The following is a 20,294-nucleotide window of genomic DNA, read 5'->3' on the forward strand; positions in this document are numbered from 1 at the left end:
GCCAAACCCTCTGGTTCAACTTTTCTGTGGTGTGCTCCAGTTCTGAATCCCCAGCTCCATCGCATGCTCAGGCTCCTGGACCAGGAGGTTCAGAAGGAGGATGGAAGTTGAGGAGCGAGGTTATTTTCCAAAAGGCAACATGTAGGACAGAATGAGGGGCAGATGCCTAACCCCCTCGGGCTTGGCTTTGTTTTCCTCTGTAGCTAATAGACACCAGTGCTGCCTTTTCTCTCTCTCCAGGATGGTTTATTTGATGGAGAAGAAACTGAAAAGCTCTGCGGATTGCTCTCCTGGTACAGACTAAACGGTAAGTAACTTGGAAACAGAGTACTACTACTATGGCCACTTTAAGTGTGTGCAAGAGAGTGCTTACTATATTTTCTGACTTAAACTGGAACAAAAATAATATCCTTGCAATCGCTGGATTCCAGGGCCATTCTTCCCTTGAATGGCCAGTCCCAGCAAACAGGTGACACTGACAATTTGGGAAGCAGCAGTCATTTCAGAATTGCTAGCTACCAACACTGGCAAGGAGGATTCTTCAGTTGTACAGGGCAGAAACAGAGGCAGTTCACTTGTGGCATGGTAGAGCACACAGCAGCAAGCTGCTCTACCTCAATCCAAGAGGGAAAGAAGAACAAGCAGGACACGCTGGGAACATCTTGGATATTTTGCACTTGGCACACAACACAAAGACTCTCAGAGCACAAGAGCCGTCTAAGTCTGCAGGCTTGATGGCAAGAAATAGAATCATAGAATGGTTTGAGTTGGATGGAACCTTAAAGAACATCTAATTCCAACTCCCCTGCCAAGGGCAGTGACACCTCACACTAGATCAGGCTGCCCAAGGCCCCATCCAACCTGGCCTTAAACACCTCCAGGGATGGGGCAGCCACAACTTCCCTGGGCAACCTGTGCCAGTGCCTCACCACCCTCAGAGTGAAGAATTTCCTCCTTATGTCTAATCTAAATCTTCCACTCTCCAGTTTACAGCCATCCCCCCTAGTCCTATCACTCCATGCCTTTGCAAAAAGTCTCTCCCCAGCTTTCTTGTAGCCCGCTTCAGGTACTGGAAGTTCACTACAAGGTCTCCTCAGAGCCTTCTCTTCTGCTGGCCGAACAACCCCAACTCTCTCAGCCTGCTCTCCTATGGGAGGTGCTCCGGCCCTCTGATCATCCTTGTAGTCTTCCTCTGGACCCATTCCAACAGTTCCATATCCTTCTTATGTTGAGGATTCCAGAACTGGACACAATACTCCAGTTGGGGTCTCACAACACTGGAAAAGAGGGGCAAAATCACCTCCCTTGACCTGCTGCCCACTCTTCTTTTGATGCAGCCGAGGATATGGTTGGCCTTCTGGGCTTTGAGTGTGCATTGCCAGCTCAAGTCAAGTTGCTCATCAATCAGCAAATACTTGTATACCTTTAATAAAATGAACTTTTAGATGATCTTCACAGGATGGACAAAAAGAAAGAAAGAAGGAAATCCAGTTCTTCTAGCTACACCTTCAGAAAACACCAAACTATATGAAACCACTAAAATATTTCCTGCCTCACTAAAACTAGCACCGCAATACCATTTGCATCAGCAAGTGCGTACAAAGAACAAGGGCTCTTTGGAAAAGTTGTCTTGTGGTACAGCATAGAAAGTGGAAAATTTTCACTAACAAGTGCCAGCCTTCAGTTTTGCGTTACAGATGACCGTCAGCTGCAGTGAAGTTACATAGGTTTTGGGTGATGGAAATTTTATAGCAGCTCTACATTTTTCAAGTCTCAAAGGTTTAAATGTAAATATTCATGATCTCCACAGAGTATATTTTCCACATCAAATAAATTTTGAATATTTTATCACAAAACCCACTAAAATCATTTTGCATGATCTTTCAGAGAATACTTACTCGTTCACAAAAGTGTAAAATTTCAAATGCAAGTGTTAGAACATTCAGAAGACGACGAGCATGAAAAACTGAGTGAGTTGATGCTATTCTGTCTCTTAAAATGTAGACAGTTTAGTTTGCCACGAAAAAATTCCTATCTTTTACAAAACCCAGCTCTCCTTGGAAATCTCTGCTTACATGCACCAGGACATTCCTAGTTCACCTTCAAAGAATTTCAAGATCATTCAAAGCACCACAGAAATAATTTTCTTAGGGTTTAAGATCCACTAAGATGGTTCAACAATGTAGCTATGCACGACATAAGCACATTAACTGAATTTTCCATCACTTGACAATAAATTTCAATGGAAGTCCCCTGTAATGGCAAAAAGAAAATAAGCATATTTGAAACTAACTAGGTCTTTCATTTTCTCAATTACTTGCTCAATAATTTTGAAGGGAGTTTATTTTGAATAAAGTCCAAATGTTTAAAAATTAGAAACTGGTTGAAATTCCTTTGACTGAAGTTACACTAAACACATCAATGGCATCAAAGAGTTAAAATTAAAACCATGACTAATTCCTGATAAATCAAATCTAATGAATAATATCTGCTTAATATATCATATACAGCAGCAGCAAAAATTAGTGTATCTGTGCAAGGGATACCCTGGCAAGGAGAACAATGAGTAAAAAGAAGTGCATTTATTTCTGCTAGACTCAGTTATCAATTAATAAAATATTATACTGATGACTCTACAGTATCGATAAACAGCCTCAGAGACAGTGGGAGCAGTAGGAACAAGATATTTAGAGACAAAGCAGAAGAATTTACAGAAAAAGAATCCGACTTTTCATTGCTAATCTGGGAAAGCAGGAGACATCTACCTGTAAAGTGAAAAATACATCTTGAAAAAGATGGGACCTCCTCTCCAGCCCAGCCCAAGGTAAGCGCGGGAATGCATGCCGCGGCTCCCACCCGCTCCCCAAGGAAATGCACACAGAGAGAGACGTGTGTGTGTGTGGAGAGCTTTCTCCTTCCTGCTCCAAGCTGCAAACGTTTAAAGGGGAAATCTTTATCTAAGAGGCAACCAAGAACAAGCCTCAAAGCGGAGGTTAATGGGAGAAGACAGTCATTTGATTTAAGTGTGCTCTGCCAATGTTTGCACCCTCCCCACACTCAAGTGTTGCTAAGCTATAATATTCTGTGATGTTTGAAGCTATCTGTAGGCACACTAACCCTTTGTTCCACAGGGGCAGCCGAGTTATTCCTATGGAGAAATAAAAACTGAGGCTAGACAGCCTTGGTGACTTAAAAAACATCACCAATATAAACAGTAAGCCCCCCTCAAATACAGGTTTTATTTGTGGCACAGAGAAAGCCAAAAAGCAAAACCTAATCAGCCTGCAATTCTTGTGTTAGTGCAGACATTCCCACCAACTGCAAATGGAAGCTTTCACCACAAACTCAACACAGGCAGACCAACAAGTCCTCAGCATCACTTCCAGAGTATCTTCTGTGAAAATATTTTGCCACTGAACACGTGTCCTATAGGTGAGGAATATGTATAAGCACACACTCCATGGATGACATCTCCTTGTACAGACGGGGACACCTTTCCCCAGTGTTGTCCCACTGTGTGCATCAGTACCAAAAACCCGAGAAAAGGCGTTTTGGGAAAATTAAAATCCTTGAAACATAAATGAAGATATCTGTTTAACTCCATAAGCACTAAAAATTTTTTGGCCAGTAGATACTACAAATAGATTTTAATTTATTAGAAATAACATGTCATTAGAATAGTAGTGTGCATTTCTGTGAATTACCCCTGAAACCAGATAAATTTCTTAGGCTTAAAGCAATGAAAGAGATAAGCAGTTTTTATACCCTTCTTCCCTTACACAGTTAAATGCAAATTCTGCTTTACAGTCATATTCCTGATATCTCCCTGCATACACAGCTGATACGCCACCTACTGCAAACCCGAGCTGACAGTCAGAGCAATGCTAGCAGCATTTCTGTTCCAACATCCTGCTGGAGCTGAATAAAGGTGGTTTGTTTTTAAAACCCTCTTTGCAAGCTCACAAGAACAAAGCAAGATAGCTGGCTTTTTGTCCTAGCTACAATAATGGAAAGGAAAATAAGCAGAAGAGAAAAGGAGAGCGAAGAAAAACAGAACAACTCTGAAGGCTCTGAGCAAGACAAGGACTATAAAACGTCTCTGATTACTCTGAATGTTGGTGGCTATCTTTATATCACACAAAAACAGACACTAACCAAGTATCCAGATTCTTTTCTGGAAGGGATCATAAATGGAAAAATAATGTGCCCATTCGATGCAGACGGTCATTATTTCATAGACAGAGATGGACTCCTTTTCAGACACATTCTCAACTTCCTACGAAATGGAGAACTTCTTCTACCAGAAGGGTTTCGAGAAAATCAACTTTTGGCACAAGAAGCAGATTTTTTCCAGCTTAAGGTACTCTCGGATGCAGTGAAATCAAGGTGGGAGAAGGAACAGCTAGCAACTCGAGAGACCACTTTCCTGGAAATAACTGACAGCCACGACCGTTCACAAGGACTTAGAATCTTTTGTAATGCTCCTGATTTCATTTCAAAAATAAAATCCAGAATTGTACTCGTGTCCAAAAGCAGGCTGGATGGATTTCCAGAAGAGTTTTCAGTATCTTCAAATATTATTCAGTTCAAGTACTTCATAAAGTCTGAAAATGGCACACGACTGGTATTGAAGGAGGACAACACCTTTGTCTGCACCCTGGAAACTCTTAAGTTTGAAGCTATAATGACAGCTTTAAAATGTGGATTTAGACTGCTGACCAGTCTGGATTGTTCGAAAGGGTCAATTGTTCACAGTGATGCACTTCATTTTATCAAGTAATCACAGAGGCTAAGGAAACGAGCATGCAGCCAGTAAACCTCCTTGACTTGCAGCCTCCTGGCATCACAAATAATGTCTCTAGCTTTGCACCGCAGAGCTCGGTTGCTAATCAATTGATGTGAGCTAATGGTATGTAAATCTCATAATGACATCCATCTCTGGCTTACTTAAGCTGAATGAAAATTTTATGTCTGAATTCAATAAAAATTATCTGCTAAACATTGTAAACACAGACTGAATGCTTTAAGCTATTTGTGATCTGTTTTCTCGATGCTGTCTTTCAGAGAGTCTAGCTGAATTTTTGTGTACTTGTATGACTAACACGCACACACCTAACTGCTCTGCTTAACAGCAGCGAGAGTATTTTCATCTAACAAGCAGGCTTAAAATATGTTTTGCTTATAACAAACTCAGAATGGATTTTAGCTGGAATAAATGATTTTGAGTGTTCATTAGTGTTTATGCTACTCTATTGTATCGAATTTGCAAAAAAAACCGAGACTGCAAGAGGGCTTAAAATGAATCAATTTTAAAGTTAAATGATCTTTCAGCTCATTTAAACCCAAATTTATAGCTGTGTTACTACATTAGTAACAATTGTCAAAAATATGTAAACCAACAAAATAATCCTGCGGGGGTTAGTTCTAATATGGGTACTCAGTTGAATCTGCACAGAATGCTAGATTTCCTAATAACTATATACCTATAAATGGATAATAAAGATGTTTGACATGAAGTTTCATGTAACGGGTTTCTAATAATGACATCCTACAATGCTAAAGACACTACTACCCACTAATAATTCGTGCTGATAAGGAAAGATAATTAACAGAGCTCTTGCTTTGCACAATGGCTTACCAAAACCAGATAGTACAAATAGTTTTGAATAGACCACCTGCTGGCATTTAGGCTGCATCACTCTTAAGTAATAGAGTGAATACCTTATTTTTCCCTCATCTCCACTATCTATCAAATCTTTTCAATTGTATTATAAACAAAGTTTTAATAGCTTCTATGAAACATCTGTAACTAATTTAAATACAAGCATTACAAACCAGTCACTTCGCTGAAAAATCATCACAAAAGACAAAAAGAAGCAGCACTAAGTTTAAGCTTTGTCCATCATTGAACCCAATCATCACTCACAGCTCAAGAGAGCCCAGAATTCCAGTAAAATTTTATTAAAAAAAAAGGAAAAAACAACCAAGTAGTTTCTCAACTTTCCCAAAACATCAATTTTTATAGAAAAATAAGAATAAGAATGTAAACAAAACGCAGCACAATCCATACTAGAAGTGACAACTGAGGAAAACAGCTAACACCAGACAGGCTTAGAAACCTGTCTTCTGGATTTTCTATGAAACAAATCCATCCTTAGTAGCACAGGGCATGTGAATGCAAGGTCCATTTATCCTTCAGTGTGAAACTATCTCACTTGTAAGATACCATAGATGTTGTTAACTGAGTGCCTCACCAGAGCTGAATTAAGAGGGGGACTCTACATCTCCAGACCAGTCAGCAGTGACTGAAAACACATTGCAGTATGATTTTATTAAACGGGCAAATTCAACCTCTCCAGAATACTCTTACCAGAATGAACTCACTGTCCAGAAATTAACTTCTTTATGCAGCCCTCACGTTACAAACTTACGGGTCATAAAAGATGTGGTTCTAAGTGGAACTTCTCCAAACTGAACTGTTTATAACTCAGATCACTCTACATTTCAGGCATAGAAGCTGAAGAACTATCCATGTATCCCAAAACTTTTCTGAGTTTACTCAAATGCATTAATTATCTCCAAACCCCAGATACATCAAAAAATACAATTCTTTACCTCTTTTACACTGCTAAGCCATCCCAGCTAGAACTCTATCACTGTGTGGTCTTCTCTCCACCTCCTCAAATTATTTTTAAATTTATATCTTAAAAAAAATCATCATTAAGCACTAATCTTGTACATACAAGAATCTCTAGAACTTCTGTGAAATATAAACGTGAAAGTCGCCCTAGGAGAAATCAAAAATCCTGCTCATGTCCTAGGACAAGAACTAGAAACACCATCACATAGAATAACTACACGAGAAGCCTTTTGTGGACACAATTCTCTACGTGAGCAAGAAAAAGCGACAAGACAAGCTAAAAGAGCTCCGTAACTAATCCACAAGTTTTAAAAAAGCATGCTCTCAGTGCTGTCAAATACACAGCCTGCGTAAGCACAAAGTCTGGAGGAGGCTGTTGCTCCTAAGATGTCAAATCATCCATTTTCACTCAAACGCTTTTGGTTATAACCTTCACTTGTAATGGATCTTTGACTGAGACTTAAAATGTCATTGCAGTTGAAGAGAAAAAAAAAAAGAAAAATTGCAAAAATCAAGTTTGGTCTCAAACAATTCATATGCTTATATGTTAATTAAAACATATTGTGGTTGCTTGTCTTTCAGTTGGGTTCTTAGGATGCCAGACATCAAGGAGTCATTAGTGATGCAGTATGAGAAAGCAGTACCATTTTTTTCACTGTAGCATGACTTTACTTATGAAAAATTAGTAGAGAATTTGATGTGTCTACATTTATTGTAGAAAATACTTTTGGAACATACACTATTCACAAGCTGGTAATCAAGGGTAAAATTCAAATCACCTGAAACATCTTCTCAGAATATTCTATAGCTAGTCTTAAAAGATGTACTGGGAAGGTTTTATGTGGCCTTTGATTCAGATTATCTACTTCCCTCTTGACCTACGAAAGAGAACTTGAAACTTTCTTTTTTTAAGTGAAAAACGTACATCTCTAATCATTAGTAAAAATAAATTCCTGTGTTGTTTTATTTTTGTTATCTACAATTCCATGATTCCTTGCCTTAGATGCTTTTTACTGCATTTTTTAGAAATTTCTGTGTTAACAACACTGATATTTACGGCACACACGTAAAGTCACCTGCTGTAACGCCAACTACAATATTGCCTTCTCTTCCTATTTTCATGAGCACTCATGCATTCCTGCAAGCGTGAGGGCTTGAAATTTGTACACGCCACCTCTGATCGGAGGCGCATCACTCAGCTAGCTGTTTGAGTCACACAGCAAAACCAGAAGGCAGACGGGGGTTAAAAAAAAAAAAAATCATTCTCTTCCCCATTCACATTGCAAATCCACAATTACATCAAATCACCCCATATTAGCTACAATCAGACACTTTAGACTACTTAAAAACTTGAATAATTTATCAAACCAGGGTGGCGGGTGTCTTGCTTTTGTATATGAACAAAGTGACCACATAGAACCTCCACACTGTGAATAATGTTTCCTCTTTACCCTGTAAGTATACTAAATATAACATATTTTTCTTATGTTCAGTCACTCAGGTGCATACTGCTGTTCCACCATTCCAGTGTGTGCCAGAAAACAGACCCAGTTGTACATTTATTACCTTTTCTGTCCTTTCTTTAAGGTTAGAAATTGCATATTTAATACTACTATGACAATGAGAAAGCTGTGAAATCAAAAGCTTAAGTCAGAAATATGAACAGTTGCTCTAACAACACTAGTCTGAATATGATGTGCATTTAAAGTACTCCTATTCATCTTTCTCTCATTAAGAGTTCGATCACAATTAACTTGTCAGAACAGTCCTACAAATATCAGGAAGGAACAGAATCACAGAATTGTTTAGGTTGGAAAAGACCTGTAAGATCACCGAGTCCAACTGTAAACCTAACACTGTCAAGTCCACCACTAAACCATGACCTTAAGTGTCACATCTACAGATCTTTTAAATACCTCCAGTGACTCAACCACTTCCCTGGGCAGCTTGCTCCAGTGCTTGACAACTCTTTTGGTGAAGTCATATTTCCTAATATCCAATCTAAGCCTCCCCTGGCACAACCTGAGGCCATTTCCTCTTGCCCTATTACTTGTTACTTGGGAGAAGAGATCAACGCCCAACTCGCTACACTCTCCTTTCAGGCTCTTGTAGAGAGCAATAACGCCTCCCCCTCAGCCTCCTCTTCTCCAGGCTAAAACCCCAGTTCCCTCAACTGCTCCTCATAAGACTTGTGCTCCAGCCCCTTCACCTGAAGCTTCATTGCTCTCCTCTGGACATGCTGCAGCAGCTCAGTATCTTTTTCATAGCAAGGGACCAAAACTGAACACAGCATTCAAGATGTTGCCTCAGCATTCAAGATGTTGCCTCACCAAGTAGAGGAGGCTGATTGCTTCCTTGGTCCTGCTGGCCACACCATTCCTGGTACAAGCCAGGATGCTGTTGGCCTTCTCGGCCACCTGCGTACACTGCTGTTAATTTCCCTGATGATCTTCAATTGCTCACATGGGAATTTCTCACCCCTTTCCAAAGGGGGCACTTAACCCACTTCCTCACTTGGTCAGCTCAACTTGCCTCCCTGCCCATTTTCTTGGATGAGAAAACGGGCCACCAAACAGCAAAGACAGAGGCAGCTGAAGGTAGGACTGACCCTTATAGACCACAAAGAGAATACCCCTGCCCCTGTGAATTCATTGAGTGACTGCCTATGAAAAAAAACATATATAGCTGCCAAATGGACCAAAATACTCATTGTAGTCCTCCCTCATACACTTGGCCACCCATCTTTTCCGTCAGTGGACGAGAAGCCAAGGCCTCTTTTATCAAATTTGACAGTATGCCGGCATAGGTACCAACTATTGGTTTAGTTCTACATAAGCTCAAAACCTCAGAGTGGCTGCACTACATCAGACTAAGGTCTGCCTAGCCCAGTGTCCCTCGGTGACTGTGAAACTTCTCCACCTCTTGATCCTTCACATCGCTGGGCAGAATCCCCATTTTCAAACGTTCAACCTTTGCATCCTTTCCCTTATCTTGTCTTCCTCTCCACATCATACAACTGCTTTTCAATTTTCTTCCACTGTACCCCCTTCACTTTCACCACACGGATTGTTTGGCTTTGTTAAGGCTGTGCAGCAGCCTGACTCAGGAAGGGAAGTCAGTAAAGCCAGTGGCCAAAAGCAAATGCCTAGGAAAGAATTTAAGAACCAGAAAAAACATACACAATGATGCTCCCTTGAAGTATTTCCTCAGCCTCCAGCCACTTACTGCCCAAAGACTTCAAGAGCCAGATGTGATTTCTTGGACATAGCCTTGATGCTGTGAAATACACAGGTTGTGCAACAAGGTCAAATTACAGCTCCGACTCCACATCTCCAGCACCTCCTCACCCAGTAACCAGTGTCTCACAGCATCATAATTGCACTATTGACATTTTCAAACACTCATGTCTTATTTTAATTGTGGTTTTGCATTTGTACCTACTACAACTATGTAAGTGACAACTGGTCCCTTCTTTTTTACAGTAGTTAATATCTCCTTAGGTCCTAATGGGGGAAAAAAATGACATCATCCGCAGCAATCAGTGGCATTGCTATTTTCACCTCTAACTTAAAAGCATCGTAAAGCTTCCATCCAATAAGATGAGAACAGCTCAAGAAAATTCTCTTCCTCCTCTCCCCATTAGTATAAAAGCAGAATAAAGGCAGACAACAAATATTACAATTTATCAATAGCAGTGCCTCATCCATGAATTTATTTGGGAAGAAGGTTCATGTTGTCCTAACTGCTGACCAATCAATTAGAATTGGGGATGAAGGGGACGAGTTAACTTAGGTCTATGACAAAATAGATACTATTTTCTTAGGTTATAAGCATTTCATCTTTGCTAGATAACTATTGTGTAACCCTAATTTTGACTCCTGTCCTGCAACACAGGGCAAAAATTCTTTGATTGACAGGAAAGTGACTACTAACTAAAAACCTGGAGGTATATGCATAAGAAAAGATAGGCTTGCACAATTCACTAGGTTGAAACAAAAGTAAATCAGTAAGACATGAGAAATTTAAGATCAGAAAAGTAACATTATGGATTTTAATGACTTTTGAAACAGACATTCCGTAAATCCTTTGTCCTGAGATATCACACAGACTATTGTCTCAAAACAATGCCCCTATAAGCCATCTTCATTCACAATGAAATGCCAGAAAACAAGGAGTACGGCAAGAGCTGGGGACGGAAGGTGGGTGATGTATGATGACACCTGAGGAATGCAGATGAGCAAGCACTCAGAAAAAGAAAGCGCAGTTGCCTTTCTGAAAGAAAGAAATTGCATAATACCCTGTAGAACTAGACAGATTATTTCTTTTCCTAAAAACCTGTGTAGTAGGAATACCGCACAGAACTAAAGGAATAGTCTCCCAAATAGCTGTTTCTGTCTGCGCTGGTAACAAGTTAACATCACTGCCATTATCATTTAACACCATGTTTGTTCATTTTAAGCTTCAGAAAAGAATACTGCTCTGCCACGTCAGAAACAAAACTGTTCACAAAGCTGGTCCAATAATTATAGCTGTAAACAGCAGTTACTCATTTAAAACACTTTTAGGACATGATGACAAGCAAGGTGAACATGTTAAGGTTTAAAGTTGACTGTTAAAAGATGACTGTTACAAATCGAGCCATTCTGAAGGTCTATAAACTTCTCCTTGTAATGCTAAAAATGACAGCAGCATTGCCTTGTTTACCGGGGACGTGACTTTGAGAGACATGACCTTAAAGTTCATGAAACCCACCATCTTTCTGGACATTAAAGGGGAAATCCACTAGTTTCACCCTGAGCATTATTTCAGTTACATGAAACACTAGATCTTTGTGCTTTTCCGGGATACTTTTTTTTTTTTTTTCCTTCGACACTACCTCACTCCAAGCTTTCAACAGTAGCTTTGTTCCAGGTATGGAAAGGCTGGCCAAAAGGAGGAGGTAAGTCTTCTTGTTCACATCTCCTGAAGGGAAATTTGGCATCCTGTGTAAGCTGCCTTCACCAGCTGCAGGAGCGCACCAAGAAGACGAGAATTCAGATTGAGAAACTCAAGGCTGCTTTCCCTGGAAACACCCCAGGAAGACAAGGATCCAAGAGCCTTGCTAGAGCTGTGGGCATGATGCTCATGGAACCCTGCAGTGCTGGACTCCCAGAGCAGCGAGGATGGGTAGTAAGTGTGGTGAAAGAGCTTACAATACCTGAGCACTAGGAGATAAAGTGGAAGTCCAAGGGATTGCGTGTCAGTGACTGTCACCTGCGGGTCTTGGGTTTACGGAGCTGGCACAGATGCCAACACAAAGGTTTCACAACACAAGTAACATCCCCTTACCCTGAAATCACTAAATTTATTTTATAAAAATAATAAAAACTAAATTTCTCCTTTGGCTTTTCACATGGAAGGTTTCAGAAAGGCAATTCTCTTGGTTTTGCAGCAGAAGGCAGAGGAACAGAGTGATCACTTTTGTAAAAATTTGTTATAAGAAAATCTCAAGCTACAAATCTACTGCTGCAGCTCCACAGAAAACTGCTTGTTATCTCAAAGGAGGTTCTTGATTTTGAACCACAGTGAACAGATGAATTTAAAAAAGAACAGGTCAGAGGTGGGTACAGACTCTCTCAATTAGGGAGAAAAAATTAAGCAAACAAACTAGCAATGAAGAGGCTAAGTATGAAAAAACATAAACAGACCAAGCAACTGTAGCACCAAACCCAGTCATTTATTGCCTCTCTACTGCTTAAATAAAGCCTTTGGCAAGTATTAAGGATGAAGCAGCACATTTTCTCAATGCTGAAACTGGTAATGTCAGAGGAAATAAATTAAAGGTCCTGCAAGCCAGGTCGATAAGAAACAGCTAAACAGGAAAGAAAAGGTAATCTCGGATCAGGAATCTTATCAATAACTAACTTTATTTAAGGCCTGCAGCATTGTCAAGTGTTGTGGTATTTCCAACACATTTTCTAAAATGAATAGTAAATATCGTTTTTTCCCACAGGGCAGAAATCTATCATGTAGGCTATTTTATTTCTTCTTACACGATGACAAAAGTCCACCTTGATAAGACTTTTCTGCCACGTGCAGATGATGATTTTAGGGTTTTCCCACAAAGCACAGTACAGAAAACCCTCAGACAAGCTGCATAGCTGCAGCTCTGTTGCTGCTCCTATATCACCACAGCTGCTGGCAAGATGCTGGGGCTGGAAAAGCCTTATAACTCAAGAAGAGCACCAAATGAGCTCTGCCAGACTGTTTTCAGACAGAGCCAGAGAGCAACAGTACTGAATCGGGCTAAAGGTCTGTTTTGCTCAGCACTGTGACTCCAGCAAAGTGGCCAAAAGCAGATATCCATGAAGAAGCCTAAAGGTAGAACAGACACATATGATTCTCCTGCTGGGTACACAAACTAGTATCCATGAGGCTTTTGCAGCTCGAGGTCTCTTAAATCAGGAGTTCTCTCATCTTAGTACCCTTTGGTAGGTTTTCTTTCACATAGCTCTTGGGTCTCCCTTCAGGGTCATATAAGTCTTTAGCAAATATCACCTTCACATCCACATCTTCTGGCAAGGAATTCAACAGCTCAATTATATTCCGAGTGCAGAATCACCTCTTTTTATTTACTTTGAAACTGCCTCCTGCTAGCTTTACATCTGCTACAACCCAGTCCTGTACTGGCCAAGGCAGCAAGCATTTGATCTCCCTCTTTCCCTTTGATCCATCGTTCAAGGCTCTAATTTGCAATCCTGCAAAGGTCTGAACCCATCAAATGTGATCATGCTGGTAGGTGGGTGAACTGCAATCATCAGCAAAATCCCTCATATAAGACAAACAATCTGTGGAGTCACGATCTGCGATGCCAGGCAGAACGGAAATTCCTGGGATTTCTCAACAGTCAGAAGGGACTCCAATGTGAGCCAAAAGCACGCTTCTGCTTAGGGTAATACTTGAACAAGATGAATGCGGACATTGCTGAAGGACGGAACAGGCTCGTGCAATTAACTCCTGCTGATTTATATCAGGTTCTGTTCTCAGGATAGAGACTGTACGACCATAAATACATCAGTACTGCTCAGGCAAACATAAATATTAAATATTCATACAGTATACTGAAATAAATCACCAGAGCCTAAGGACACTAAGGCAAATTATGCAAGTCCTTAAAAAAAACCTAACTCCAGATAGTGTTGACCTCTATTAAATCCACACCCTTTTTTGCTGTTTTACCAGTATTCCCTGATTCTCCACAATATTTATTATAACCAATATGATAGCCTTTGACTACATATACCTTAAAGCAGGAATTGATGCTTCTTTGTGTTTTAAGAGCTACAAATAGAGTCTTGTTATTGAGTACGGCTCCTAAAAAACTACTGGGAAGCTGTTCTGTTAAGTTTTGTTGCATTTATCTGACAAAAAAACAAGGTATTTTTGAGACAAAAACTGTTTCTGTGCCTTGAAAATGGCAGATTCCATAACTAAGTTATCTTTGCATTGAGTTTTGAGTTAGCATTTAAATTAAGAATTACTGTTTTATTCCTCCTGACGATATTTTTTTCCCCATTAGGATTTAATTTTTAAAGTATAATTAATATAAATTAACTGCTTTAAAGTGGATGAAATAAAATTGCATTTAGCAACTTTATACAGTTGTCATAACTTAAGAACTGTGTGCCTTCAACAAAAAAATGCTGATTTTACTGCAGACAATTAAGTGTTTACCAAAATGCTTATGGTGAATTTCAATATTCTAATGCATGTATAATCAACACCTGAATTTTACTGCAATATCAAAAAATGAAGCAAGTGCAATCAACAGGCAATTCAAGAGTTGCATATTTGTGTCTGCAGTCAAACGTGTACGTTCACAACTGGCAAAATTTTAATATTAGACTCACACTATTTAGTCTGCAGCAGCTAAGACAATTTACTCCTTTTACCCAAAATCAAATCAGAAATTATCCCAGTGGTGCCTCTTCTTTCACTAGAAGACATCCGTATTACTCACTGGCAGGTTTAGGGAAAAAAGATGACTAACACCTTTTTTTAAAGCATGCTAGGTACTGAAGGCTGCCCTTTGCTATAAACTTACATGAAAGAATTTAAGAGATGAAATTTGGATACAACAGGATTTCAATTGGCTTGAAGTGGGCTCAGGAATTTCGGCTAGTAGGCTGCACATTAACACTGCTGGATGTACACAGTCTTGCAGGAAAAAGGGCATCTGTAGTTGGTGTACAGAGCTGATACCTTTACTTCCCCCCCAAAAAAATCAATGCTATGCTTTCCAAACTACATTCTTAAAGCTTAGGCAACATTATAATCAATTGCTGCCCACAGAACTTTCATTTAACATGCTTCCACAAGGACCGTACATAATTACATTCACTCTTAGACAAGAATGTATTTCTTTAACGTATCATTATCAAAAAACTATATAGGCTCAGGGCATCAGCTCCTGGGTATTTCTATTTGGTCATACTTTAACTGGCAGAAACGCTTGCTTATCACGGTTTCTCGGTTTCTGTAATCTCAACAGCACTTACAGGTAGGTGCAAGCAAAGTCATAACCAAACAGGAGCTACATACACATATCTGGGTTTAAATCACTTGCTCAGCATCATATAGGAACGACATGAGCCAATTCTCATTTCTCTTTCCTTTAGCTGAGTGTGTAATTTGCTAAATCCCTTTCACATTTAACAGAAACCAGCCTTCCAGTACTAAACAACACTGGTTGAATCCCGCAGCACTGCTTATCACCTGCACTAATCAAACAGGATTTTCGTATGGAAAAAGTGATCTAAGCTTAACAAACTGCATGTGCAAAATGAGCTCAAATTTAGTTTAGTTGTACGTGTTTCAGATACACTTTACTTCCTGAATATTTTGACTGTAACCATTGCATCATTCAAGATGTTATGAACACCAGAAATTTACATATGCCAATGGGGATACTTCACAGAGGAAAATCCATGAAGGCCCATTAAATAAAACACCATCAGCCCTGGCTCTCTCCAAGCAGCAAATCATTAAAGGCTGGAATAAGTATTTTGGGGAGATATCACTATGGTTCTGTGTTGTTCTCACACTCTTCTCAAGGCAACTGCAACTGGCCACCACTGAGGACAGGATACCACCTAGAAGATCTTTGATCTGATCCAGTACCACACTGCCTCTTTCCAAATGCTATCCAGCAGACTAACAACACTGGTAATATCTGGCTTTTTGGTAAGTGGTTTACAACCCGACCAACAATAAACGTTATTAAAGATGTCATAAATAATCCTAACGATCTAGGACACAAGAAAATCTGAAAACTGACAGTACCCTCTCCATGTAAATACATGAGGGAGCTCTTTAAGGATAAAAGTTAAGGGACTCCTGAACACTGTCTCATTCATTTTCTTTATTTACTAACTACAAATATGGAAAAGGCCATCTGAGTTCCACGGTGATTTTCAGAAAAAAGTGAATAAGCAAAGAAGCGCAACTGATGGCTGATCGTCTCCCTTTAAATGCCCCAGTGTGACCAGCTACCATCACTCAGAAACTGAATCCACAATCAGCTTGATTCCATCAAACGGGTTTAGCACTCATCTTGCCAGCATATTTAAACAGCTCACAGCACACAATAATTCATTCTTCTGACTGAAGCAATAATACAAACAACTAAACACGGGGCCATCTTATGCAATATTCGCAGAACAAGGAGACACCAAGAGTAGAAGAGCAGACAATTCAATTATTCAAATGCAAACTGAAACAGAATAAAAAAACCCAAAAGCCAAGCAAAACCAAAGGCGCACCCCTACAACTAAAGAACATGAGAGAAACGCAATGCAAGTATCAAAATTCTGACTCATTTCAGCAGATAAACTCTCAAGACTTGCCTTACGTGCAACATCCTATAGCAGTGAGTCTCAATTATCAAATGGTATAAAACACTAATCTCTAGAAAGCAGCCCTTCATAACCTTAAAGCAGCACCACAACTAACATATAGTCTGAGTGAACAGGTTTTTACAAGTAACTGAAAAAAATTGCAAGCTATAAAACACACCTCAGATCCAGTACAAGTCTACAGATTACAACATTTCTAACCCTAGTCTTCTGACATGCTTAAGCCAGTATAATAAGAAGCATTTCAATATTACAAAGAATTCCCTCCTACAAAGAAACACAAATAAACCCACTCCTAGTCAGACACCAAGTACTTTTGAAAACATTTGATGTTAAGATGCAATTCAAATAAAAGTCAAATATAAGTAAAAAGACTTCGTGTTAAAGTCTCAGAAAAATCACTTTCCAGAAGACATTCTGAAAGCCCACTAGCATTAGTCCTCTGTTTAGGAATTGCCTTTTAAGAAAGGCAGGGGTGTGAGACTCCTTCCTGTCCATCTACTCTCTCTGCCTTTACCACATACAAGTGCCACCCAAGTTTCAGCACTATTTGATCCACGTGTGTCAGAGATAATCCTTCTACCAACAAGTATAAGATTTGTCTATATATTTTGTGTTAGCTTTGTCTCACTTATCAGGTTCACGGTCTCTTGCTAACATTGGCACTTATTTGCACTAGAACATTAACGATATTTTTGAAACACCTCTTTAATAAAAGCAGAAAAGGGTTTTTTATTAAACACTACTTGACACTGTACCATCTCACGCTGTTGTGTACCTCTCTGGGTATTTCAGTAATGTTAAGCCCAAAGGCTTTCACAGTAGCGAAGGGAGCCGGTTAGGAACACACAGCCTCAAAAGAGCTCTGCTGAGGAATTACACTCACATGCACCTATGTTAGAATAAGACTTTCTGGAATCGCCTCCTTCAGTGACTGCAAAGGAAACCTGCATAGACTAGCTCTGATCTGAAATAAAATCTTTAGGATTCAGGTAGCCTTAGAAAGCTCTCCAACATAAGCATGCTGCCCATTTCACAAAAGAATACCAGTCAAAGGGCAATACATTTATTTGCTACTCCGAAATGTGTAAAAAACCAAATGAAAACACTTTCACTATAAGAACTGCAGCTTGAGAAGCACCTTTATAATATTTAACTGTACTTAAGACATAGTTGGGCTGACTAATAGGTAACTGCTGGTAATATCAGTGAACTGATTATTGTTGATATTTTCCAAAGAATTTATAAAACTATCACAAGAAAGATTTTTTCATTAGAAAAATTGAATACCATTAGAAAAACTGAATAAAGTACAATGCTAGAACACTATTTGTCTGATTGCTTACTTTATGTAATTAAAATCAAACAACAAAAGATTTGGAAATTTGCGACAAACTTTGCAATCAAGAGTAAAGAATTCAAACTAAAAGATAAACATAATGAACACAAAAAAGAGTTGAGAAATTTAAAATAAATCTAAAATAACATTCAAAAGCATGTCACACTTCTAAAACTCTCCCTTATCATTCTTCCCCTCCATTTAAATAAAATATATTAACAATTTAAGCTTTTGGTCGCACCAGCATTTATGAAGTCATCTTTTAATTTATATTCTATACTAGAAATATAATGAAAAAGACTTATTTGTTATATCTGATCATTTCTTGAAAAGTAAAACCAAAAAGGTGCAGTCATATGTAACTTCTTAAATTTTTCAAAGAAAGTGTCCACACTCACCAGCACTGCTGCTTTCAGCTTTTTCTTCTGACTGGCTTTCTGGAAAAAAAACAAATGAACAAAAAAGGAAATGTAATATTATTTGAAATTACACCAAAAAAGTGGGTAGCAAAGCAAAGAATGCTAAATTATGATAATAACACCATCACTGGGTTTGATTACTGTCTATAAATTTAATTTCTGAAGAATAATTTGCCATAGGGAACAACAACAACAAAAAAAATCTCCTGTAGTGCCCAAACCGACAACTTAAATGAGATAAATGCATTACAACTCAGACTGAGCTCTGCAAGAACAGCTACACATTTATACAAAATCAGTAGCAGGGTTATACTTAAACAACAAATATACCCATGTATCTCACTGGTCCTTTTAGACAAATGAACACTATTTTTGTATATTTAAAAAAAAAAAATCAAGGTTCTGCAGAGGAATGCTCTTAATTGGCATCAGGCATTCTTTTTTTCAATTCGATAAACTTCTTCTCTACCCTTTCTGCAGATGACACAAGGATTTATTTCTTCAATCTTTTCCCTTTCTGATCATTGGCCCTCAGATGTTACTACACCCCAACCTGTTAGGTACAAAAAAATATGCATAATCGGATACATTTCAGATTCCACAGAGCAAAGAATCTTAGAATCATAGAATGGTCCAGGTTGGAAGGGACCTTCAAAACCATCTAGTTCCAACCCCCCTGCGATGGGCAGGGACACCTCCCACTAGATCAAGTTTCTCAAACCTCATCCAACCTGGCCTTGAACACCTCCAAGGACAGGGCATCCACAACTGCTCTGGGCAACGTGTCCCAGTGCCTCACCACCCTCACAGGAAAAATTTCTTCCCTATATATAATCTAAACCCACCCTCTTTCAGCTTAAAATTGCTACCCCTCATCCTATCACTGCACTCCCTGATAAAAAGCTCCCCCTCAGTTTTCCTGTAGGTCCCCTTTATGTACTGGAAGGCTGCTATAAAGTCTCCCCAGAGCTTTCTCTTCTCCAGGCTGAACAACCCCAACTCTCTCAGCCTGTCCTTGTATGCGAGGCATTCCAGCCCTCTGATCATCTCTATGGCCCTCCTCCGGACTCACTCCAACAGATCCATGCCCTTCCTATGCTGAGGACTCTAGAACTGAATGCAGTGAGCCAGATGAGGTCTCACAAGAGCAGAGTAGAGGGGCAGAATCACCTCCCTCAACCTGCTGGCCACACTTCTTTTAATGCAGTCCAGTATATGGTTGGCCTTCTGGGTTGCAAGTGCACACTGCTGGCTCATGTTGAGCTTCTCATCTAGCAGCACCCCCAAGTCCTTCTCCGCAGGGCTGCTCTCAATCCATTCCGTGACTAAAGTATGTACAAAGGAAAAACCTAGACACAAGTGTTGCAAGTCGACTTGCCAAAAAATTATCATTCGGATGAAGATAACAGACTTGGAAGCAGCTTCTGCATGAAATTCCAATCCAGCATTTTAAGAGATGGCAGCTGGGGGATGTATTTTGGTAAACTAAGTTCTACTATTTACGAAGTCCCAAAAGGAAACCCCTGCCTTAATTTGTTCATCTGAAATTTAGCTGTTTCTCCTATATTTCTCCTTGTTATGTGTCTTTTCAAGCAGAAAATAAAAAGAACATTTTCACCTACCTGAAATACAGCTAAAAATGGTAAAACCAAGTAATAATACAGAAAAGTATACTTGTCCTTAGCTTTCAAGTCAGAGATGTCACAGTTATTATTATGGACTATTTACTCAAAAGCAAGAGTGAATTACTGCTCTAACTCTGACAGTAATTTTTGAGTTCAGTTAGTTGGATCATTTCTACCATTTACAGGCTGAGTATTAACAGAACTGAAAATATCAAATATTCTACAAAAGCTTTTTCTTGCCACTGATTTTTGCTGGCTTCCATGGTTGATGGCCCTGTTTACTCACTGAGACGGATGACAGCCTGAGGACTGCTGCAAATGGAAAAAACAGTATTTCATAGATCTTTCTTTGCCAGTGGCTGTCATTAGTTTTAGCTG

The 20,294-nt window shown here is 39.4% G+C and overlaps 2 protein-coding genes across 3 annotated transcripts in view; one reads left to right on the top strand and one right to left on the bottom strand.

The window, feature by feature from the left end:
• GTF2F2 (general transcription factor IIF subunit 2) overlaps positions 1-20,294 on the bottom strand; it is a 91,981-nt gene that overhangs the window by 54,907 nt on the left and 16,780 nt on the right. The window contains exon 5 of one of the 2 annotated variants that reach the window (XM_054061226.1): positions 18,271-18,309. The exons of the other annotated variant lie outside the window; for it this stretch is intronic. Within the exon in view, the coding sequence (XP_053917201.1) occupies positions 18,271-18,309 (39 nt within the window). The remainder of the gene's footprint in view (positions 1-18,270; positions 18,310-20,294) is intronic. 2 annotated transcript variants of the gene reach the window in all.
• On the top strand, positions 3,846-5,605 carry KCTD4 (potassium channel tetramerization domain containing 4). The gene has a single exon (XM_009557766.2). The coding sequence runs from the start codon at positions 4,007-4,009 to the stop codon at positions 4,778-4,780; it is 774 nt and encodes a 257-aa protein (XP_009556061.1). The 5' UTR covers positions 3,846-4,006; the 3' UTR covers positions 4,781-5,605.

The sequence above is a fragment of the Cuculus canorus genome, chromosome 1 (genome assembly GCF_017976375.1).
Source record: "Cuculus canorus isolate bCucCan1 chromosome 1, bCucCan1.pri, whole genome shotgun sequence".
NCBI classification, from domain to species: domain Eukaryota; kingdom Metazoa; phylum Chordata; class Aves; order Cuculiformes; family Cuculidae; genus Cuculus; species Cuculus canorus.